This window comes from Panthera uncia (genome assembly GCF_023721935.1).
Source record: "Panthera uncia isolate 11264 chromosome E2 unlocalized genomic scaffold, Puncia_PCG_1.0 HiC_scaffold_19, whole genome shotgun sequence".
NCBI classification, from domain to species: Eukaryota; Metazoa; Chordata; class Mammalia; order Carnivora; family Felidae; genus Panthera; species Panthera uncia.
Genome location: NW_026057588.1, coordinates 9,082,877 through 9,107,446, shown reverse-complemented (window position 1 = coordinate 9,107,446; position 24,570 = coordinate 9,082,877). Strand labels below are relative to the sequence as shown.

Here is a 24,570-nt window from a genome sequence, read left to right as displayed (position 1 = left end):
ACCCACAGATCTAAGAAGCTCAACAAACCCCAACCACAAGGGGGGCGGGGGGAGAAGAAAACGATGCCAACGCACACCATAATAAAACTGCTCAAAATCAGGAGTAAAGAGAAATTCATACAAACAGCCAGCCACAAAACAAACAGAAGACATGTTTTATACATAGGAGCAAAGACGAGGAAACCAGGAGATTTCGTGCTGGAAACAGTAAAAGCAAGAAGAAAATAGAGCAACATCTTTAAATTACTTCAAGACTTCAAAAAAAACTCAAACTAGAATGCCACACTTAGCAAAGATAGCTTTCGGAAATGAAGGCAAAATAGAGACTTTTTAAAAAAAGTTTATTTATTTATTTATCTGGAGAGAGAGAGAGAAAGAGAGAACGAGCACAAGTGGGGAAGGGGCAGAGAAAGAGAGACGGAGAGGGAGACAGAGAATCCCAAGCAGGCTCCGTACCACCAGTGCACAGCCTGATGTGGGGCTCGATCTCATGAACCGTGAGACCATGACCTGAGCCAAAGTCCAACGATTAACCCACTGAGCCACCCAGGTGCCCCCTGAATAAAGACTTTTTTAGATACACAAAAGCTGGAAAAATCCATTACTAGCAACCCTACACCACAAGAAATGTGAAAGGATTTACATTGATCTAGTTCTTTCTGGAAAATGATACCTGATGGAAACATGGATCTACACAAAGGGATGCACAGCCGTGAAACGAGGAACTATGTGGGTAAAAATATAAGACTTTGTATTATTGAAATCTCTCTAAAAATAACTGGCTGTTCGAACAAAAATAATAACAAGGCATTTGGGGGTTTATAACATATAGAAAATAAGATGCATAACGATAATACTGTAAGGGCCAGGAGGAGGGACAGAGGTACACTAATTCTGCACGCAAAGTGTTATCCAATTACTTGAAGGTTCGACTGTGGTGAGTTAAAGATGCGTAGTTAAAAACCCATGGGGCGCCTGGGTGGCTCAGTCGGTTAAGCGTCCGACTTCGGCTCAGGTCACGATCTCGCAGTCCGTGGGTTCGAGCCCCACGTCGGGCTCTGGGCTGATGGCTCGGAGCCTGGAGCCTGCTTCCGATTCTGTGTCTCCCTCTCTCTCTGACCCTCCCCCGTTCATGCTCTGTCTCTCTCTGTCCCAAAAATAAATAAACGTTAAAAAAAAAAACAACCCTAAAGCCACCACCAATGTAATAACGAGTTATAGCCAATAAGCCAACAAAGGAGATAAAACAGAATCCTAAAATGTACTACTCCAATAATCTAAAAGAAGGCAGAAAAAGCAGAAAGGGGAAACAGAGATCAGGTGAGACATTCAGGAAACAAACAGCGAGATAATGGACTTGAAGCTAACTGTCTCAACAATCACGTTCAATGTGAATGGTCTAAACACCCTAACTAAAATACCGAATGTTAAAAAAAAAAAAAAAAAGCATACAATGGAATATTAACCAGAAAGAAGAATGAAGTCTTGCCATTCGCAACATGGGTGGAGCTAGAGAGTATAATGCTAAGGGAAATAAGTCGGAGAAAGACGAATACCACGTGATGTCACTCACATGTGGAATTTGTTTTTTTTTTAATTTTTTTTTAACGTTTATTTATTTTTGAGACAGGGAGAGACAGAGCATGAACGGGGGAGGGTCAGAGAAAGAGGGAGACACAGAATCTGAAACGGGCTCCCGGCTCTGAGCTGTCAGCACAGAGCCTGACGCGGGGCTTGAACTCACGGACCGCAAGATCGTGACCCGAGCCGAAGTCGGACGCTCAACCGACTGAGCCACCCAGGCGCCCCTCTCACATGTGGAATTTAAAAACAGTTGAAAAACAAACAAAAAAAGAGCAAAAGAGACAAGCAAAAAAACAGATTCTTTTTTTAAGTGTGTATTTATTTATTTTGGGGCGGGGGAGGGGCAGAGAGAAAAGAGAGAAAGAATCCCGAGCAGGCTCTGCACCGTCAGTGCAGAGCCCAAGACGGGGCTTGGACTCAAACTGTGAGATCATGACCCGAGCTGAAACCAGGAGGTGGACGCCTAACCGACTGAGCCAACCAGGCGCCCCAAGGGAACAGATTCTTAACTACAGAGGACAAACTGGTGATTACCAGGGGGGAATATGGGGGCGGGGGGAGGGATGAAACAGGTGAAAGGGATTAAGAGTATACTTATCTTTTTTTGTTTTAATTTTTAAATTTGTTTTAGTGTTTATTTATTTTTGAGAGAGAGAGAGAGAGAGAGAGCGAGCGAGCAGGGGAGGCACAGAGAGAGAAGAGACACAGAATCCGAAACAGGCTCCAGGCTCTGAGCTGTCCGCACAGATCCTAATGTGGGGCTCGAACCCACGAACCACGAGATCGTGACCTGAGCCAGAGTCGGATGTCAGATCCAATATGCCACCCAGGCGACCCAAAAGTACGCTTATCTTGATGAGCGCTGAGCAAAGTACAGAATTGCTGAATCATTATATTGTACACCTGAAACTAATGTAACACTTCGTTAATTATACTTCAGTTAAAACAAATGTAAAAAAAGCAACATCCAACGCATGCTACTTATAAGGACACACTGTAAATGTGAAAACACAAATATGTTAAAAGTAAGAGGTTGAAAGAAGATATACCACGCAAACACCCAACACCTTCTGAGAAAGCTGGGATGGTTGCCTATACTGGTACCAGAAAAACAGATTTCGGAGCAAAAAAACAATAGCAGGGATAAAGGAAATCATTTCATGGTGATAAAAAGGTCCATTTAATGAAGGAAACATAGGAATCCTCGGTGTTTATGCAGCTAAATCAGAGCTTCAAAATACATGAAGCAAAACCTGATAGAACTACAGGGAAAAACAGATCCACAGTTATAGGCAAGTATCTTACTATCCCATTCTCAATAACTGCTAGAGCACATAGACAATAAAGGTACGGAAAACCCAAACCATACGATCAACCGTCTTGAACCGGTATTTATTTATGTATAATTTTTGTTAATGCTTATTTTTGAGAGCAAGAGACAGAATGTGAGCGGGGGAGGGGCAGAGACAGAAGGAGACACAGGATCGGAAGCAGGTTCCAGGCTCTGAGCGGTCAGCACAGAGCCCGACCCGGGACTCGAACCCACGGCCCGTGAGGTCATGGCCTGAGCTGAAGTCAGACACGCTTAACCGACTGAGCCACCCAGGCGCCCCTGTGTGCTTTTTTTTTTTAAGTTTTTTTTTTTTTTTAAGTTTTTTTTTTTTGAGAGAGAGATAGAGAACAAGAACGATAGCAAGCAGGGGAGGGGCAGAGAAAGGAGGAGACAGAATCTGAAGCAGGCTCCACATTGTCAGCACAGAGCCCAACACGGGGCTCGAAGTCACAAACCATGAGAAGATCACCCGAGCCGAAGTCGGGATGCTTAACCGACTGAGCCACCCAGACGCCCCACGAGCGTGGCTTTTTAAATTAGAAACTGTTTATGATACAAGCACAGTGTCACCCCCGAGGGGCCCTTCAGCTCTAGCCCGGCTCAGCTACGCGAGGCGGGGCCTTGTCTACACCGGCGCGCCCACATTCACCTTACCGTCTTGTGGATCAAGTAAAAGTCCTTCTTGTGCGTGCAGAACGCCTTCTTGAACAGCCTCTTCTCCATGGGGGTCCAGATGTCTGAACCTATTCGAGAAATAGCCAAGACGGGGAAGGACATGGCTGAAGGGCAGACCCCCCTCCTTTTTACAGCCGCCATTACCAAGCACAATTATGCGTCGAGCCTTCTGCTAAGCCCCTTCCTTGCTTAATCTCATACAACTCTCACAAAAGCCTTAGCAGGTAGGGACCATTACGATCTCCTTACAGATGCAGCAACTGAGGCTTCCGTTGGTTGGGAGACTCGCCGAGGCCAGGGCCCCCGCCTGCCTGACTCCAGGGCTGGCGTGCTCACCGCTGCGCCCCAGCCTGCCTCCACCTCTCCCTGGTGGCCGAGCAGAGCGTGGGAGGGGACCCTGGGAAAGGGGAAGGGTGGGGTGCAACCAGCAGAAAACCGGCCCACGGAGTCACTCCCCGAGAGGACAGGCCCTTCTGGAAAGGCAGGTGAAGGCCCCAAGAGAACTTGCTGTTGGGAGCTGACCGTTCACAAGGTCCCGGCCAGGCAAAAACCACACCTGCCGCCTTGTTCCAGTCACCTGTATAGCGGTAGTCGGCCAGTGGGTGAGTCTGCGGCTTCTGGGGTCCTCTGAGTAAGAGGGTCTCCAGGGCAACCTGAAACGAGGAGGGTGGCAGGCGATTTTTTCTTTCATGCATTCGAAAAACACTTAGGGGCCACCTGGGTGGCTCAGTCGGTTAAGCGTCCAACTTCGGCTGTGGTCATCATCTCGCGGTTCAGGAGTTCGAGCCCCGCGTCGGGCTCTGTGCCGACAGCTCGGGGCCTGGAGCCTGCTTCCGATTCTGTGTCTCCTTCTCTCTCTGCCCCTCCCCTTGCTCATGCTCTGTCTGTCTGTCTCTCAAAAATAAACAAACGGTAAAAAATTAAAAAAAGCAAACACTTCGTGCCCTCCCTCAGACCTTCTCCGGCCCTACTGCTCGGAGCGTGAGTGCTCCCCGGACTGGCCACCACCCGTGAACCATTTGCGGATGCGGGGACCGCATCGCTAAGCATACTGGTGAGTGCGGCTGACAGATTTCTTGTGGCAAGATTTTCCTGATGTGGGAAACGGTGTGGGGATTTATTCTGGCGTGAGCGCCTTCCTTCATCGAGGACCCGCATTTGGAATCGCACTGCCCTCGACCACTACCCCCCTTCATGTTCTTCATAGCGCTAACCACCAACAATTTTTTAAAAACTTATTTCCTATTTTGGGGGCGCCTGGGTGGCTCAGTCAGTTGAGTGTCCGACTCGCGCTCAGGTCCTAAATCTCAGTTCTTGAGTGCAAGCCCCGCGTCGGGCTCTCTGCTGTCAGCACGGAGCCTGCTTCGGATCCCCTGTCTCCCTCTCTCTCTGCCCCTTCCCTGCTCACGTTCTCTCATAGGTAAGTAAAACATTAAAAAAAATTAAAAATATATTTCCTGTTTCGACTCTTCTAAAACGTAAGCCTGCAAATAGAGGGATTTTGTCCTGCTCACCAGAGTAACCCCCAACGGGTCCAGCCATGTAATGTGGGGGACCCAGTGCAAAATAAAAACACCGGCCCCCTGTTCAAAAATTATCTTAATTCTCATAAGAATTTCAAGATGGTGGCAGCAGCATGAAACCGAGACTGGGGCCCCCGAGCCGGCCCTGGACCCCGTGCCACGACATTACCAAGCGCTTGAGACAACTCTTATCAATATGTGTTGACTCTGCCGAGCACCTCCTACGCGCCAGCCGCTGCCTCTGAGCTTGAGAAAAAGCCATGACTGTGGCACCAGACTCTTGGGGACCTAGCTCGAGTGATGACACTTTTCCTCTCATTACTCAGAGTTGGTTTCTTTTCTAAATGTCAAGAATGTGAGGAGGGTCCTTGGAGTAGGCAGAGGCATGGCTGTTGCATCAGGGGTTTTCACATGTGGGTTTTTAATCGAGGAGATAGAGCTCGGTAAATAAACCCAATCAGGGGCGCTTGGCTAGCTCAGTCGGTTGAGCAGCCGACTTCGGCTCAGGTCGTGATGTCGCGGTCTGTGGGTTCGAGCCCCGCATCGGGCTCTGTGCCGACAGCTTGGAGCCTGGAGCCTGCTTCGGATTCTGCATTTCCCTCTCTCTCTGCCCCTCCCCTGTTTGCACTCGGTCTCTCAAAAAATAAAATAAGAAATGTAAAAACAAGTACAGAAACCCAATCAGTGCAGGACCCGAGATGGGCGCCCTGGGCTGTGGCTCCCCAGTGCCCCTGAGCCGTCTCCAAGGGACACCGGCACTGCTGTTGCTCCCGAGAGACAACTGGTTCACTGAGCCCGTGTCTGCGGCTCACAAGCACCACACCGATCCCAAAGCCACGGGAGAAGGACGCTTGGCCTTCTCCTTCACTCTCCACGGGCCGCACACCTCGGAGCAGACAGCACGATGCGCGCACCTGCAGCCTCCGGCCCCGGGAGAGCAGGGAGCTCCCCCAGACTCCCCCTCGCCCTGCCCCTGCCTCCACCTCACCTGAACGCTGCCCTGGGCTTCGTGCAGGCAGTGCAGGGCGAGCTCCAGATTGGTGCCCCCTCCCGGCATCACGCTGGAGCAGGCCACGTTGCAGAGCTCGGTCACTGTTTCCAGCCAGCGGTCCCAGCGGAGGGTGAGAGAGAAGAGACACGCGGAGTCAGCAAGTGCCAGGGCGGAGACTTCCCTGATGGCACAGAGAGGGGCTCCTTGAAAGCGGGATGAGGGAAGGGAGGCACGAGCACTCGCTCTGAACGGCCTGGCCCGAATCGTGTGAGAAGGGAGGTGGGTGCAGGAGACGACAGCTCAGGAGAAGCAAGAGTGCACCAAGCATGATCCTGTGCTTCTTGGCCAAGGTGAGAACTGGGGGGGAGAAATCCTCAGACGGCGGGGGGTGGGGGGGGCAGGGCCCTTGGGAATTCGGCCGCAGAGTCTCAGCCACCTCTGTCCTGCGTTTCCGGGTTGGTCATCACATCTCCCCACGGCTTCCAGACCAGAGAAGCTACGTGCTCATCCACTCCGGCCAGCGACCTCTCCTGGAGCTCCGGGATCTCAGCCTGAAACCGGCTTCCTATGTTGATGTGTCTGAAATGAGGCCACGCACACAGACGCGCGAGGCGTACACGCGTGAGCAAGACGGGAAACGCAACAGAGACGTGCGGCGCGCCCTGCTCTCGGGCCACAGCCCTGCCCTGGGGAAACCCTCTGCCATCTGTCGCGTGTGTTGAGTGTCCCGACATCCCCGACAGACACGTGCGGGCATCCCAGAAACCTCTCCAGGGACACTTCCTTCCTTTCTCTGACTTGTCTTATTGCCACATCTCTGGCTTCCGGTGTCTCTTCGGGTCTAGGATAGGGGAGGTATATGCTGATACCTGGCATGCGTCTACATCCATGGCCATATTGATCTAGCCATGTGCCACGGACACTCAAGGGTCTTGCGCTGGACCATCACCAATTCCACCCAGAACTCCAGGGTCCTGGACATTCTGTCCCCCTGACCCGGCTATGGTACATCTGGACAGAAGGAATATTGGGGGGAGCTTCCCACATCCACCCACAGAAACGCACCCCTTCTCTTTTAGGGAGACTCTGGAGCTAGACACGATCCCCTATGATGCTTTTCCTTGGGAAAAACAGACACTGGCTCACAAGGAGGGTAAAAGTACCCCCACTTTGGAAGGACCCACCCTCCGGTGCCAGGTCTGTTCCAACTCACGGTTCAATGCTGATCTTGGCGTCATCCTTTACCATGCAGATGCCAAAAGAGCCATCCACTTGATCTAGAAAACACACAACAAAAAGCCTCAAGAAGATGGACCACGAGGGATCTGGGGGGGGGGGGCGCAGGCTCTTTAAGATCGCGTGATAAGGAGGTTCCTCACGAAATTAAAAATAGAACTACCACATGATCCGGCAATCCCACTTCTGGGTATTTATCCAAAAGAGCTGAGATCAGCATCTCAAAAGGAATATCTACACTCCCACGTTTACTCAACACTACTCACGGAGTGGAGTAATGTCCACCGACAGAGGAGCGGGTAAGGAAAATGTGGTATTTACATACAACAGAATACCGTTCAACCTGTTTTTGTTTTTGTTTTTGTTTTTTTTTAATTTTTTTTAACGTTTATTTATTTTTGAGACAGAGAGAGACACAGCATGAACGGGGAAGGGGCAGAGAGAGAGGGAGACACAGAATCGGAAGCAGGCTCCAGGCTCTGAGCCATCAGCCCAGAGCCCGATGCGGGGCTCGAACTCGCGGACTGCGAGATCGTGACCTGAGCTGAAGTCGGACGCTTAACCGACTGAGCCACCCAGGCGCCCCGGTTTTGGTTTGTTTTTAAGGAACTTTTCAGATGCAACAACACGGATGAGACTTGCGGACATTATGCCAAGTGAAACAAGTCACAGAGAAGGAAATACTGCATGATTTCGCTTCTAGAAGTACCTAAAATCGTCACTTGCGCATAATCGGAGCGGCATGGTAGTTGTCAGGGGCTGGGGATGCTGGGGAAGTGGGTACTGAGAACTCAGTGAGCATTAGGTCTCAGTGAAGCCAGATGAATAAGCTCCAGGTCTCTCACGCTACTCTCCTGTTAACTGTTTTTATCACAATAAAACACAGTTTTTTTTTTTAAAGTAGGCTTCACATCCAGCGTGGAGTCCAACGTGGGACCCAAACTCATGACCCCAAGTTCAAGCCCGGAGTTGAGATCAAGAGTCAGACGCTTAGCTGACTGAGCCACCCAGGTGCCCCCACAATCAAACACAATTTTAAAAAAGATCGCACGAAGGGGCATTGGACTTCCAAAAAGCAGAGTAAGGGACTCAGCAGAACAACAAATTCACTGATAAAAATTATTTTAAAGAGCACTAAGTGAGGGGCGCCTGGGTGGCTTGGTCGGTTAAGCGTCCGACTTCGGCTCAGGTCACGATCTCGCGGTCCGTGAGTTCGAGCCCCGCATCCGGCTCTGTGCCGACAGCTCAGAGCCTGGAGCCTGTTTCAGATTCTGTGTCTCCCTCTCTCTGTGACCCTCCCCCGTTCATGCTCTGTCTCTCTCTGTCTCAAAAATAAATAAACGTTAAAAAAAAAAATTAAAAAAAAAATAACAGTAAGTGAAAGTCTCTGGAAGCTGTCCTAAAGGCATACAGCATTTTACAAAATACCCACTCAAGAAAGCGACTAAATATTGGTAAGAACAGCGAGAGTCTGTGGCATCCGCCCATCACTTACCCACCCACCCCCGCCAGCTCTGTGTAACAGGAGCTCTGCCCAGAGTGCCCTACTCCAGGCAGGTGCAGCCAAGGAGACAGGTTCCCTCTGCCCACAGTTCCCATGCTTAAATAACTAAAGGAAGGTATGATAAAGATTTCTAACAAAGACAGGATACCATTAAGAGACAGAATATATAAAAAAGGACCAAATGGAAATCCTGGCGTTAAAAAAGTACAATAGGGGCACCTGGGTGGCTCAGTCGGTCGAGGGTCCGACTTGTGCTCAGGTCATGATCTCGCAGTTCATGAATTCGAGCCCCACATCCGGCTCGCTGCTGTTAGCCTGTCAGCACAGAGCCCACTTCAGATCCTCTGTCCCCCTCTCTCTGCCCCTCCCCCACTCGCACTCTCTCAAAAAAATATTTAAAAAATAAAAAAATACAATAACCAAAATGAGGTCAACGGTAGATTTGCGCTGGCAGAAGAAATGATCAGCAAACTCCAAGATCAATGGAAATTATGTAATCTGAAGAACAGAGAGAAAAAAAAGAATGGACGAAAATAAGAGTGAGCCTCAGAGAAATGTGGGACATCATTAAACGCAGCAAAATACTCGTAATGAGAGTACCAGAAAAAGAGGAGGAGGGGCAGAAAAACACGAATCATGGCTTTGATGCAACAGCTGAAAACTTCCCACATTTGGTAGTAAGGAAAGGAAAAGAAAGGAAAGGAAAGGAAAGGAAAGGAAAGGAAAGGAAAGGAAAGGAAAGGAAAGGAAAGGAAAAAGATCTAGAAATCCAAGAAACTACAAACTCTAAATAGAATAAACACAAAGAGATGTACATCCAGACACGTCTTTGGCAAAATGTTGAAAGCCAAAGATAAAGATCTTGAAAGTACAAAGAGGAAACCAACTTATTCCGTGCAAGAACACCCCAGTCAGATTAACGGCAGACTTCTCGTCAGAAACAATGGCAGTCAGGAGGCAGTGGGGTAACATATCCAACCTGCTGAAAGTAAAAAACTATCAACCAAGAATCACATCCAGCAAGCTCCTTTTCAAAAATAAAGGTGAAAAAAAGTGATTCTCAGATAAATAAAAATTGCGAGGATTTGTCGCGAGACGTGTCTTACGAGAAACAGTAAAGGTGGAATATCAGTCATAAAAAGGAACAGGATACTGACATAAACTGCAACCGAGGGGAAGCCTGAAAACATCACGCTAAGGGAAAGGAGGTGGTCACGAAAGACCACATATTATAGGATTCCACATGTGTAATGTCCAGATTATACTAGCAGTTACCTGGGGGGGGGGGTATACCTGGGGTTGGGGGGCAGGGACAGGAGTGGCTGCTAATGAGTGTGGGGCTTCTTTCGTGGGTGATGACAATGCCTGAAAGTTGATGGTAGTAATGGATGCAGTTCTGTGAACAGAACTAAAACCACCGTTGGGAAGGCAAATTGGTGCAGTCACTCTGGAAAACGGTACGGACGTTCCTCAAAAAATTAAAAATAGATCTACCTTACGACCCAGCCATTGCACTACTAGACATTTATCCATGGGATACAGGGGTGCTGTTTCGAAGGGACACATGCAGCCCCATGTTTATAGCAGCACTATCCACAATAGCCAAAGTATGGAAAGAGCCCAAACGTCTGTCGACGGATGAACGGATAAAGAAGATGTGGTCTATATATACAGTGGAGTATTACTTGGCAATCAGAAAGAATGAAATCTTTCCATTTGCAACTATGTGGATGGAATTGGAGGGTATCATGCTAAGCGAAATTAGTCAGAGAAAGACAAATATCATATGACCTCACTCATACGAGGACTTTAAGATGCAAAACAGATGAACATAAGGGAAGGGAAGCAAAAATAATATAAAAACAGGGAGGGGGACCAAACAGAAGAGACTCATAAATATGGAGAACAAACAGAGGGTTACTGGAGGGGGTGTGGGAGGGGGGATGGGCTAAATGGGGAAGGGGCACTAAGGAATCTACTCCTGAAATCAGTGTTGCCCTATATGCTAACTAATTTGGATGTAAATTAAAAAAAATAAAATTAAATAAAAAAACCTCACTGCATTACATGCTTTAAAGGGATAAACCGTATGTAAATTATATCTCCATAACGATAATAAACACCAAAGAAAGTTCTTTAGACTGAAAGCAAATGACACCAGATAGTAATGTCAATCACAACAAAAAAACAAAGGGTGCTGATAAAGGTAATAATATGGGTAATTATAAAAGTATAATCACATATTTCTTCTCTTAATTGACTTAAAAACCAATGACATAAAACAATATGTATTGTGGGCCTATAGTATAGAAAAATGCACTATATGTGACAATAATAGGACAAAGGAGTTGCATTGGAAAAAAGAAATAATACCCAGATGGTAACCTGAATCCACAGGAATAAATGAAGTTATTTGTAATGGTAAATAAGAAGGTTGATATAACTCTATAAATAATGCCTGTTTCCCTCTATTATCTTTTTTCACATAACAAAATTATATAAAGTGATAATGATGAAAATATATTTCTGGGTTTCTTTTTTCCTAATGTTTATTTTGAGAGAGCATGTGAGCATGAGTGAGGGAGGGACAGAGAAAGAGAAAGAGAAAGAGAAAGAGAGAGAGAGAGAGAGAGAGAGAGAGAGAGAGAATCCCCAGCAGGCTCCATGCCACCAGTGCAGAACCCAATGTGGGGCTTGAATTCATGAACCATGAGATCATGACCTGAGATGAAACCAAGTCGGACACTTAACCGACTGAGCCACCCAGGCGCCCCTATTTCCGGGTTTCTAATATATAGATAGATAGATATAATACATACATATGAAATATATATATATATATACATATATATATATACACATATGTATATATATATATGTATATATACGTGTATATGTATACACAAAACAATAATAGCAAAAGGGTTAAAAGGAACGGAACTAGATAGCAATGTTTCCATATTTTATTAATATATTAATAATTACACAACTAAACACACTCTGACAAATTAAGATGTATGTTTTAAATCCTAGAGCAACTCCTAAAAAATGACTAAGAAAAAGTGAAAAATTAATTAAAGGAATTGACAGGTTATACAAGAAAATATTCATTTAGTACAAAAGAAAGCAGATAAGGAACAGAAGGAGAAAATGACATGAGACAAATAGAAAATAAAAAGTAAAATGGCATATGCAAATCCAACCGTATCAATATAACATTAAATGAGAATGCTTAAACAAACCAAACAAAAGCTAGTTTGTCAGACTGGATTAAAAAAAATACATCATCCAACCAATGCTGTCTGTAGGAGACACGCTTTATTTTCAAAGACACAAACAGGCTGAAAGTAAAAGAACAGGAAGGAATATACCAAGCAAACAACAACCATAAAAGAGATGGAATGGCTACACTAATGTCAGGCAAATTAGACTTTAAAACAAAAAATATTACTAGAGATAATGATAACATTATCACAACGATGGTAAATGATATCATAATAAAAGTTCAAGCCATCAGGAAAATATGGCAATTATATAAACATAAATGCACCTAAAAACAGAGTCCATAAATACAGAAAGCAACAATTGACAGAATTGAAGGATAAAATAGACAATTAAAAAATAATACTTGGAGATTTCAATGCTTTCAATAATGGATAGGACAACTGGGCACAAGATAACAGGAAGTAGAATACTTAGAGTAACTAGACATTGCAGACATCTACAATGCATTCCACCCACCATCCAGAGAATATACTCTTCTTAAGTACACATGGAACATTCTCCAGGGGAGAACACATTCTAGCCCATAAAAACGCTTCAAGAAAGTTAAAAGCACTGAACTAATACAAAATATGTTGTCTGATCACAACAGAATTAAATTCAAAATCAGTTTAAAACAGGCAATTTGGAAAACTCACAAATATGTGGAAATTAACCAATGCACGCCTTAATCAGTGTTATAAAAAAATTAATAAAAAAAACTAGAAAACACTTTTGAGATACATGAAAATCAGAATAAAACATACTAAAACTTATGAAATGTACCTAAAACAGTGCTCTGAGAGAAGTTTACAGCTATAAATGTCTGTATTAAAAAAGAAGAAAAATCTCAAAACATTTATGGTCAATTGGTTTCCCACAGGGTGCCATGCTAATTCAACAGGAAAAGAATAGTCTTTTCAACAAATGGTGTTAGAACAACTGATATCCAACTGCAAAAGAATGAATCTGGACTTCCACCTTATACAATATATAAAAGTGAACTTAAAATGGGTCACAAACAAATTTAAGACTTAAAATAATAAAACTCACAAGAAAACACAGAAGTAAATCTTTGTGACCTTTGGTTAGGCAAAACCTTAGCTACAACATCAAAAGCACAAGGGACAAAGAACAAATTGGACTTCATCAAAATTTAAAACTTTAGTACTGCGGGGCGCCTGGGTGGCTCAGTCGGTTGAGCATCCGACTTCAGCTCAGGTCACCATCTCACGGTCCGTGAGTTCGAGCCCCGCGTCGGGCTCTGGGCTGATGATGGCCCAGAGCCTGGAGCCTGCTTCCGATTCTGTGTTTCCCTCTCTCTCTGACCCTCCCCCGTTCATGCTCTGTCTCTCTCTGTCTCAAAAATAAATAAACGTTATAAAAAAAAAAATTAAAACTTTAGTACTGCAAACAAGACCACAAATAAAAAGATGGCACACAATAGGAGAGAATTTGCAAACTGTAGATCTGATAAAGGGGTTAATTCCAGAATACAGAAGAAACTTTTACGAGTCAGTAATAAAAAGAGAACAACGCAATTCAAAAGCTGGGCAAAGGATCTGAAAAGATTACAAATGGAGAGTAAGCACATGGAAAGATGCTCAGTCTCATTGGCCATCAGGGAAATGCAGATCAAAACCACTTTACACACACACCAGGATGGTTACGTAAGAAAAAAAAGGTTGCAAGTGTTGACAAGGATGTGGAGAAACCGGAACTTTCATACAATGCTGGAGGAAATTTAAAATGGTTCTGTCATTTTGGAAAACAGTCCAGTAGCTCCTTAAGTGGTCACACGTAGAGCTAACTCTATGACCCACAACTGCACTCCTAGGCATACACCCAAGAGAGATGAAAACACACGTCCGACAATAACCTGTACATGAATGTTCATGAGCAACGTTATTCACAGAAGCCAAAGGACAGAAACAACCCAAGTGCCCGTCAACTGACGAATGGATAAATAAAATGGAGTGTGTCCAGACAATGGGATTATTTGGCCACAAAAAGGGCTGAAGCACTGATACGTATGATAACATGGGTGCACACGGATGCCAAGTGAATGAACTAGACACAGAATGTCACCTACTGTATGATTCCAATTACACAAAATATCCGGACCGGGCAGATCCGTAGAGAGAAAAAGTAGGTTGGCGGTTGCTCAGGGCTGGGGAGGTGGGGGCTATCGGGGGCGGGGGGTGACTGCACGGATACGGTGCTTCTGGGGGTGTTAAAAAACGCTCTAAAATTAGATCGTGTGATGGGCACACAACCCTGTGAATAAACTAAAAAATACCGTATACTCTAAATGGGTGATTCATATGGTACGTGAATTAGATCTTAGGAAGACTGTCAAAAACCACTCAAAGGGCAGGCAGAATGGTGGTCAGGCTAAACGGACTCTCTATTTTCTTTCTGGCTGTAAACTTCTAAGCACCTAGAAGGCTGCTGGTCCCAGATGGTCCCGGGACGCTTCCGGACAGCAACGGGACTCGCAGACCAGACACGGCCACAGGCCGGAGAGAATCTCTGGGCGAAATGCGACAAGAGAAGAGGGTCTGGCCCGCAGCAGGCCCGCCGCGCGCTGAGCAGAGATCACGGCGCCCAGCCTCACTCACCAAGCATGCTGCTGATGAGTCTGTCGGGCCCGGCGTGAGCAGAGGTGGAGCAGAGGGTGTTGAAATAGAGCCCAGAGCCCTCCCGGATGGGGCTGAGCATCGGGGGCGGCGTATACGGAGAGCACTGGAATAGCCCCTTCAGGAGGCGGTCCACCAGGAACACGGGAGACCGCAGGCAGCTCTGGTGCCATCCTCCCAGGCCCGGCTCTGCGGGCGACGGCGACGAGGGCGGAGGAGGCACCAACAAGGCCTTGGGCTGGGGGCGCTTCTTCCGCTTCCTGTGTTGGCTGCTCTCCTTGCTGTCTCTGTCTTCCCCGTCCTTCTCTTGTCCCTGGGGAAGAGGAGAGCTCACAATCACAGGGGCTCATGCGAGGCCACCTGCTGCACAGCTCCGTCTTCGGGAGGGCGGGAGATGGGACGAGAATACGGACCCCGGAGCCAGAGGGGAGTGTGACCCGTGACCCCGAGCCCCCAGAAAAGGGAGGCGGGCAGGGCCCAGATCCTAACCGAGCCCGATGCCATTCGAGCCTGGAGCCCTCAAGGAGAGGCCCCGACTCAGGGGAATCTGGAACCAGGTGAGGCCAGCTCCAGTTGATCCAATGCCTGGCTCTTACAGTGGGGGTCTGGGGGGGGCGGGGCGGAGACAGTGCAACGGCACGACAAAGTGACAAAATGACAGTGGCAACGGCTCCCGGGGGATGAGCGATGGCATCCACGCACCTCGTCCCTGAGCCCGGCAGGGACTTCTCCAGCGGGTCCTCCAGGTCAGGCTGAAGAGACGGGTCACCCGGACTTGCGATGCTCTCTCCCACCTTCCCCACTCTCCCCTCCCCTCTGCCAGTCTTCTGCCCCCTCCCCGCCGGAACTCAGCTCCAACACCCCTTGACCTCCTCAGCAGGAGTCTCTGGTGCCCCCTCAGGACGCCCTCGGATCCCTTTGCCCCCCCCCCCCCCCGCCCAGCCCAGCCCACTGCGGGTCGTCACTGTCCGGGGACAGCCCTGCTCCTTCACCAGGCTGGGAGCCTGTCCCGGTCACCACAGTCTGCAGCCGGGCCGGCGCGGGCTGGCACAGAGGAGGCTCTCCTCGACTCAGGTTTCTCCTGACGTTTGGTTCGGGCTTTCCCCGCGGCCCCTGCCGGCAAGGGGGGAAGCAGCGGGAAGGAAGCGGACTGACCGGCACCCACCTTGGCGGTGCTCCCGGCGGGTCGGTTCACTGGAGCTGCGGGCAGCGACGCAGGGACCGCCAAAGGGGCCGCGGCGGGGCTGTCCGGGGACTTCTTGGCTCCTGGGGGACTCTGCCCGTCGCCCTCCGGCCTCGGCAGCTGTCTCAGTGGTTGGCAAAACCCCACGCCAAACTCCTGGATGCGGACAAGAGATGGCTCTTTAAGACGAACGGTCGGCAGGAGTGAACGAGCGGCTCGGCCCGGCTCCTGCCCTCCCCCTGCGCCCAGACTCCACTCAGGGGTGCATCTCCATCCCGGAGTAGATGCCATCCAGGCGCCCGCCCGAAACCCCGAAGGCACGGTGCGCGCCCTTCACCTGCCGCTCCTGCTGCCCTCGAGGTGACGGCCACTGGTCGCTGTGGAAACACATGTGGCTGCTCAGCCCCTTCTCTGTATAAAACATCTGGCTGCAGTTGTTGCAGACGTAAGTGCTCCTCGGCTCTGCCCAGTCTGCAGGGCCCCCGTTTCGCTGGCTACTGTGGGGAAACATGGCAGGACGGAAGAACGCGAGAATGGAGCTCCGTCCCCATCATTGATGTTTTTCTTTTTTTTTTTTTTGGTTTTAAATCTGATCCACTGGTACAACTCTCGATGAACCCTAAGAACTGGAGAGAGGACACCACACCGCAGCGCCTCACGGCTGGGTGCGTACCTCTTCGGGACTGACGCTTCCAGAACTGGGTGACCCGGGGCCAGCACACAAAGGCCACCAGAGGAATCTGAGGGGCTGAGCGCCCCCCAGGCACGGCGGAGGAGTGGCTTCTGAACTTACCATCCGTCTGCCACGTTCTCCTCCTTCGTCGGATGGGGGAGCCGGTAGATATTTCCACCCTGAAGGGGAAAACACATCTGAGCCACCATAGCAGGAAGGAGGCATGGAGACGGGACAGCGGTAAGACTCTTAGAAAAAAGCACGGGTGGGGGGGCGGTGGGGCGCCTGGCTGGCTCGGTCAGTGGAGCGTGTGGCTCCTGATCTTGGGGTTGTGGCTTCGAGCCCCACACGGGGTGTAGAGATTACTTAACGCTAAAATCTTTTCTGTTTTTTAAAGGAAAGCATAGGTGTGATTCTTTGAGACAGCGGAGGAGGCACACGTCTTGGGGGACACCAAAACGAAAGCCAGCCATCGACACGTCAGACTTCATCAAAACTTAGAACGCCCGTGCTTCACAGGACCATCAAGACAGAGAAAAAACCACCCAGAGGATGGGAGAAGTATGACTGCGGGTCACGAACCTGACAAGAGACCCGTACTCATAATGCACGAGGAACTCTTGTACAGCCCGACGACGAAAAGGCGAACGACCCAATTTAAAAACGGATAAAGGGGCTGAAAGACCCTTGACCAAAGGGGATTTACAAATGGCCAATAAGCACGTGAAAAGGCGCGCAGCGTCGTCGGCCACAGGGAGGTGCGCACCAAAGCGTGATGAGAGACCACTTCACGCCCGCCAGCACGGCCACGATTAAAAACAACAACAAACGACAGCAAAGTGTCGGTGAGGACGTGGAGACATCGTGGGCGGGGAGGCTGAATGGCGCGGCTGCTTGGGAAAAGTCTGGCAGCTCCTCGGACGGTTAGACACAGAGTTACCGCTTGACCCAGAAATTCCAAGCGGACCGACGTATCTCCCGAGGGCAGCGAAAACCTACGTTCACCCAGAAACTTGCACACAAATGCTCACGGCAGCACTATTCACAGTGGCCAGGAAGCGGAAACAACCCGAAGGCCCCTCAGCTGCCGAACGGATAAACACAACGTGACACATCCGTTCAGTGGAGCATTATTCGGCCATAAAAAGGCATACGGATGCGCCGTAACACCCCAGAACCTTGAAACCTCGTACCGAGCGTAAGAAGTCAGACACGGAAGGCCACGTAGCGTACGAGACGTCCAGAACGGGCAAATCCAGAGACACAAGGTAGATTCATACCTGCCAGGGGCCGTGAGGGATGGAGACTGGGGGTGACAACTCAGAGTGTGGGGGATTTGGGGGTGAAGAAAGGGTTCTGGCAAAGAGTGGTAATGGACGCACAACCTGGGAGAATATACTGAAAACTACTGGAAGGTGTACTTTAAAATGGTGAATTGGGGGCGCCCGGGTGGCTCAGTCTGTTGAGCATCTGTCCCTTGATTTCGGCCCAGGTCATGACCTCACGGGTTCCTGAGTTCGAGCCCCGCGTCGGGCTCTGTGCTGATGGTGCGGAGCCTGCGTGGGATTCTCTCTCTCCCTCTCTCTCTGCCTTCTCCTGCTTTCCCGGCCTCTCCACGCCCAGACCTGGTGGGTGCCACCTGCAAGGACTGACTGTCCGCTCTGCAGGTGCTGGTCGGCGTGGGGACCGTGACTCCCAGCAGGGAAGACCCGGCATTAGGCGCAGAAATACTGACGGGGGTGGGAACTCTACCTTTACATCCTCTGAACAACTTAAGGAGGCAAATCCAGAAGGAAGTGAAAGGCAGAAAGGGAGCCAGTAGAGAAAGCCTAGGAAAGAAAGCATCTCTGACAACCCTGAAGACTGAACGGGGGTGGGGGTTGACAGGAGGACCCACAGTCTCTCCGAAACTTCATTTCCGCCTCTGCGCAACCGCGGCTGAGGGCTCCCTGAGACTAAACACAATGGCTGGCCAACCAGTAGACGCAGAAACGAGGAACCAACGAGACTCTCGTCTCAAGCGTGGTCACGCCCCGTGAGGGAGGGCCCAGGTACCTGGATTCTGTTGAAAATCGTCAGCTTGGACTTCGAGTCCTGGGGGGGGTCTGCCAGAGGCCCGGCTGACGAGAAGGAGGCCATGGCTACCTGGCTCGGGGAAGCCGCACAGCACATATCCATCTTCAGCTTCTCCTTCCGGAAGCCGGAGAAGCGCTGGGACCTGGGGTTGCCCGAGAAGAGCCTGTAGCCCCCGCCCCGGGCGCAGGCCTGGCTCTTTTCACCTTTCGCGGCCCCCAGAGCCGCACCATTCTCCGCCTGGGCCTGCTTCCCTGGGAGCGGGGCTCCGAGGGGCTCATCCCCACCTGACTGGGTCTGCCGTGGGCCCCCCGGGGAGATGATGTCCCCCAGGTCCAAGGTCCCTTTCGTGGATCTCAGCTGCTTGGCCAGAGAGGAGATGTCTGGGTTCCTGGGAGGGTCCAGTGACGACGCTGAGAGGGACGGCGGAGCAGGGGCGGTTTTCAGACCTCCCTTCGCGTCCCGCCTGGTGCCGCCTGGGGAGGCCTCTCTGGGGAACGCAGGCGTGGCTTTCCTCCTGCGGGCTGGGGACCCCTCTGGCTCCGGGTTTCCGGGGCCAGCGTGCAGAGAGTCAACAGGGGCTGCCGGCGGCGGGGGCTGCTGCGGCCAGGGCCCCGGCAGCGGCTTCAGGGCGGCCTGCTTGCCCTCGGGCCCGGGGAGATGTGAGAAGATCCGCTGGGACTTGGCAATCATCTGGAACACCTGCATCTGCTCGTGGCTCACCAGGGACTCCTGGGACTTGAGGAAGAGCTGCCGGAAGAGCGGCGTGGCGTCCGACGGGAGGCCGCTGGGCTTTTGGGCCTCCTGGAGGCCAGGCTCCCCGGGGTTCTGCCACAGGAAGGAGTCACAGTCAAACTTGCTTTTCTTGGAACCCCAGGAGTCGTCTTCCCCGCCAGCATATCTGGGGTTGCCCGAGGCCTCCCCGGGAGCCTTCAGGAGCGTGGCAGGGTAGGGCGACGCGTCCTCCCGACCGGGGCCCACGCCAGGCGAGGGCTCCCCCACGGGGGAGGTGCTGCTGGGCCCAGGGCCAGACTCGCAGCCCTCCCGCGACGGCACGGAAGGGGGCTTGTGGACGACAAACACGTTGTTCCCTTTGCTCTTGGGGCAGCAGGGCAGGTTCCGCAGCCACTGGAAGTTGTGGCTCGACGGCTGGGAGCCGGCGGGGACCGTCTGGCCTCGGAACACAGGCAGGCGGGCCGGCCGCGGGCCGCCCTCGGGCCAGCCCTCCAGGGCGGGCGGGCGCTGGAGCAGAGGCGGCTCTGGCCCGGCCGGGTCGGTGCCCCCGTTCTCCACCGCTCTCGGGTGGATGGCCGTGAACATGGCGGCGGCAGGCTCCTTCCGTGGGGGACGAGGCTCCTCGGGAACCTCGGTGCCCAGGTTTCCGGGGGCCCCCGGCATGCTGGCGGGGGTGCAGGAGGAGGGCCCGGATGAGGGCGCGCGGGGACAGGCCACGGTCCTCTCCTCCCCGCCGTCTGGAGGCCCCGCCGGGCCGGGAGAGGGGACCTTCCGGTGGACGATGCTGCTCACGATGCAGCGCAGGAGGTCCCGGTTGGGCAGGAGGGAGCCGGGGGACCGGGCTTCGGGGGGCCCGGGGGCTCGCGAGCCACCGGGGGCCGGCCGGCCGGCGGCCTCGCGGGCGTGAGGGGAGTCCCCGCAGGCTTCCTCCTCCGGGGGGGCCTCCTTCAGGATGCACAGGCCGTGCTGGACCTCGTAGTGGCGCCGCAGCGAGCGGTAGTCACAGTAGCTCTTGCTGCAGCCCTGCTCGATGCACACGAACGGCTTGGTCTTCTGGTGGGTGAGCATGTGCCCGGTCCTGGAGTCACACGGAGACGCGGGTCAGCGGGCGCCCTGGCTGCCCTTCACCACGGGACCCCGAGTGTGTCCCTGGGGCGGGGGGGGCAAGGGTGCACGGGAACCCGCGCTCGGCGCCCGGGAGGGAAGCCCCAGGCGGCCACCCCTCCGGGCGAAGCGACGGAAGGGGTGCTCCCCTCCCTCACCTGTGAGCAAACCCCTTCTCTGGGGAAAAAAAAAAATCAATGAAAGTCAGACTGGAGTTCCCCAGTGAGTTCCCAAGGGACAGCGGTCCTCCAGGGCGGCTCCCGGAGGACACGGGCTCAGCTGGCAAGGAAGTTTTGAAAAAACACGATTTGCTCCTTGGAGGTTCAGAGCAGCAAATTTAAAAGCCACGCAGCACGCAGACCGCTTCTTACCCTCCCGTGTCCCTCCAAGCTATCTGCCCACAGAGTCACTTACTCACTTGGCCCCTCTGAGCATCCCTGAGGACCAAAGGTCTAGCAGGATACGCTCGAGGAGATGGTAAGCTGGGGGTGACCCTTCCCCCGGAAGTCCAGCCAGAGTCTTTGCCTGACCGTAACAGTCCTCTAGGGAGCCAGCTACCTGGAACCCACCCCCAGCGAACAAACGAACGAACAAAATGACAGACGTCCCATTAGTAAAAAGTTGCTAGAAAGCAGCCAAATGTGTCTCCTGTACTTTCCACAATTTTAAATAAATAGAAGCATGTGTTCCATTTATAGCACGCTTCTAACCACACTGATGTATCGTAAGCATAAACCGGGGGGGGGGGGGGGGTCCTGCTCCAGGCTCCCAACAGCCCGACCCTGGACAGTCTGATCCACGTGGTACATGGGGTGTCTCCGGTCGATGATACCGCCCTTCGCCAAGTGCTGACCCTTGGCCTCCCGCCCAGGGAAGCTGCATAGGGGGAGTCAGGAGACCCAATTTCTAGCCCCAACTGTAGGTAAGGAGCATCGATACAAATGCAAGGGCTTGTCATCACCCACTGGCAAGTCTCTCTGTTTGAAAAAAAAAAAAAGTCTGTCAGGGGCACCTGGGGGGCTCAGTCAGTTGAGCGTCCGACTGCGGCTCAGGTCACGATCTCACGGTTCTGGGTTCAAGCCCCGCATCGGGCTCTGTGCTGTCAGCTCAGAGCCTGGAGCCTGCTTCGGATTCTGTGTCTCCCTCTCTCTCTCTGCCCCTCCCTCTCTTGTGCTCCGTCTCACTCTCTCTCAAAAATAAATAAAAATTAAAAAAAAAAAAGAAAAAAAGTCTCTCTTTCCTGCCTCACTAGCAAGAAAAGCTCATCACTTCCAAGATATTAAGAACAAAGGGAATTCTGGCTAAGTCTTACAATGGGCTTTATTATTTTTTTTTAATCAGGAGTTTGTTTTTTTAAAAAAAGGAGTATAAAAGAAGCATCAATGCTCCCCTGCCATATTCTGGAAACAGGCATTTCAGAATCTCTCATTCCCCCATCATTCTAATGCACGCTCCTCATGAGACACGGATCTGTTCTCCTTGGATGCTTACGAGGGACTCCCAACATTTCTCTATAAAAGTGAGCCCAATTTCCTACATGACAAAATTGCCTTGGGAGCGAGCTGTTACAGGTCTGGAAACCACGAGGGTCCCGTCTGCAAACTGTGGCAGCGATTTCCTCACTGGTGTGACCCTGGGGGCTGGGAAGAGCCACCCGTCCTGGGCGGAGCTGGCCCCGTGTGAGAAGGGGAGGCACGTCCCTGTGTCCCTGGGCAGGTCGCAGACATCTATCCGGGCAGCAGGAGGGGAAGCCGACCCAGGGCAGGTGTGAAGGCCACCCAGGAGCCCGCCCGCTGCCCCCGCCCCCCGCCCCCCCCCCCCCACCCGACCACACTCCTACATACAGGTGGTCCTGGCGCTTAAAGGCCTTGCCGCAGATTTTGCAGACGTGTTTCCTCTCCTGGCTGTGCGTCAGGTAGTGCTTGCTAAGGGAGCTGGCGCTGCTGAACACCTTCCCGCAGAGGCTGCAGTCCAGAAGCGGGTTCTGAGGGGAAGTGTGCTGCCGCTTTCCTTTCCTCGCGCTCCCCGAGGCAGCCCTGCCTCCTTCGTCAGCCTCTTTAGGCACCTTAAGAGCGCCTGGCCCCAGGTCTAAACAGAGGGAGAGAGCACAGGTTATAGACATCTGGGGAAATCAAAGAGCAGGGCGAAATCAGCTCTCAGTGTCAGGGCCACGGCGGACTTGGACAGAGGCTCCAGGACCGCACCCTCCAACTTCAGCGGCTTTGCGCGCCGAGAAAACGATGACAGAGAGAAAAGGAGCCCTGGCAGGGCCACCCCTGCAGGATGGCACTCGGTCCCGGCACCACACTCAGAGGGGCGGCGGTGGTCGGAAGTGCTTCTAGGACAAGGTGACCAACACGGGTCGGGCTTCGTGTCTAGACCATCCACGGCACCCTCGGAAGGACAAGCAGAAAGACATAATCCGAAACCTCAGAGAAGTACAAATGCTTTCTGCCAGTCAATTCTGCTTTGGGGATTTTAAAAGTCATTTTTTTTATTTTTTTAAATTTTTTTTAACGTTTATTTATTTATTTATTTTTATTTATTTTTTTTAACGTTTAGTTATTTTTGAGACAGAGAGAGACAGAGCATGAACGGGGGAGGGTCAGAGAGAGGGAGACACAGAATCTGAAACAGGCTCCAGGCTCCGAGCTGTCAGCACAGAGCCCGACGTGGGGCTTGAACTCACGGACCGTGAGATCATGACCCGAGCCGAAGTCGGCCGCTTAACCGACTGAGCCACCCAGGCGCCCCAAACGTTTATTTATTTTTGAGACAGAGAGAGACAGAGCATGAACAAGGGAGGGGCAGAGAGAGAGGGAGACACAGAATCCGAAACAGGCTCCAGGCTCTGAGCTGTCAGCACAGAGTCCGACGCGGGGCTCGAACTCAAAAGACCGCGAGATCATGACCTGAGCCGAAGTTGGACGCTCAACTGACCAAGCCACCCAGGCGCCCCCGCTTTGGGGATTTTAAAGAAAGAAATACAGGAACGCCTGGGTGGCTCGGGGGTTAAGCATCTGACTTCGGCTCAGGTCATGCCTGCTTTGGGTTAAGCCCCCCTTCTCTCTCTCTCTCCCCCCCCCCCCCCCCCCGCCTCTCCTGGGATGCTTTCTCTCTGCCCCTCACTCACTCGCGCCCTCTCTTTCTCTCTCTCTCTAAAAGAAAGAAAGAAAGAAATCTAGATTTGTACAAAGAGGCAGCCACAAAGCAGTTAACGGCAGCACTGTCTTTCCTGTTAGAAACAACCTACTACCTGATAAAAGGGCGTGCAAGTGATCGCGTTATGGTGTAAAGGATCTAAGACACAGCATTTAAGGTAAAACTTCTACAGTTTTATAAGTAAATAAATATCTGATGAAGTGACTACTCAGTGTGAAAACAGCAGCCCGTTACAAAACAGAGAAAGACCAATACATCTGAACAGAAAACCGACAGCGAGAACAGGCCAGACTGTAGGTTATGGGCTTTTACTCTCCTCTTCTTGGGCCTCTGAGTATGCCTCCGTGTTTTCTGCATTCCTTGGGTACAATGATAACAGGTACGTTTGCAACTCATTCGCGTGAGGAGCCGGAGGAGGGACTGGAAATGTTCACGCGGGAGAGGGGCAAGCCGTCAAGTATCCCAAGGGCCAGCGTGTGGGGAGGGAACTCGCTGCTTCTGTCTCGCTCCGACAGACAGAGACAGGTTTGGCTGACTAAAGAGAAGCTGGTTTCAAGTCACTGGAAACGCAGGGGCCGTGGCCGCAAGGACCCCGCGGGCTCCTGCCGCATCCCGGCTCCCGGAACCCCCTGGCTGGCACTCGTGGACGCTCCACCATCGTCTGACTGTGGAAGATTTTCCTGCTGTTCACGCTGGTCTTCAAGATGGCCCAGACCACCTCGGGAGACGGTAGCTTCGAAATCGCCACTTCTCTAGTGTGCTGCAGAGCCGGGACCCCGGGCACCCAACAGCCCAGGGCAGCGGGCCCGCCTGGAGGACCCAGATGGCTGACCGCGGCCGGCCGAGGCTCAGCGTGACAGACACGGCAGGAGGGAGCCCGGACTGGCGTCTCCC

General features: G+C 51.6%; 1 protein-coding gene across 3 annotated transcripts in view; it reads right to left on the bottom strand.

The window, feature by feature from the left end:
• ZNF541 (zinc finger protein 541) overlaps nt 1-24,570 on the bottom strand; it is a 42,382-nt gene that overhangs the window by 3,709 nt on the left and 14,103 nt on the right. The window contains exons 3-13 of one of the 3 annotated variants that reach the window (XM_049621624.1): nt 22,359-22,602; nt 18,658-20,488; nt 16,723-16,781; nt 16,267-16,426; nt 15,912-16,085; nt 14,729-15,059; nt 7,320-7,383; nt 6,543-6,685; nt 6,104-6,207; nt 4,170-4,245; nt 3,572-3,660 (exon numbers count right to left, since the gene is read on the bottom strand). In XM_049621624.1, the coding sequence (XP_049477581.1) occupies nt 3,572-3,660; nt 4,170-4,245; nt 6,104-6,207; nt 6,543-6,685; nt 7,320-7,383; nt 14,729-15,059; nt 15,912-16,085; nt 16,267-16,426; nt 16,723-16,781; nt 18,658-20,488; nt 22,359-22,602 (3,275 nt within the window). The remainder of the gene's footprint in view (nt 1-3,571; nt 3,661-4,169; nt 4,246-6,103; nt 6,208-6,542; nt 6,686-7,319; nt 7,384-14,728; nt 15,060-15,911; nt 16,086-16,266; nt 16,427-16,722; nt 16,782-18,657; nt 20,489-22,358; nt 22,603-24,570) is intronic. The other 2 variants (XM_049621625.1, XM_049621627.1) reach the window with 2 other exon arrangements.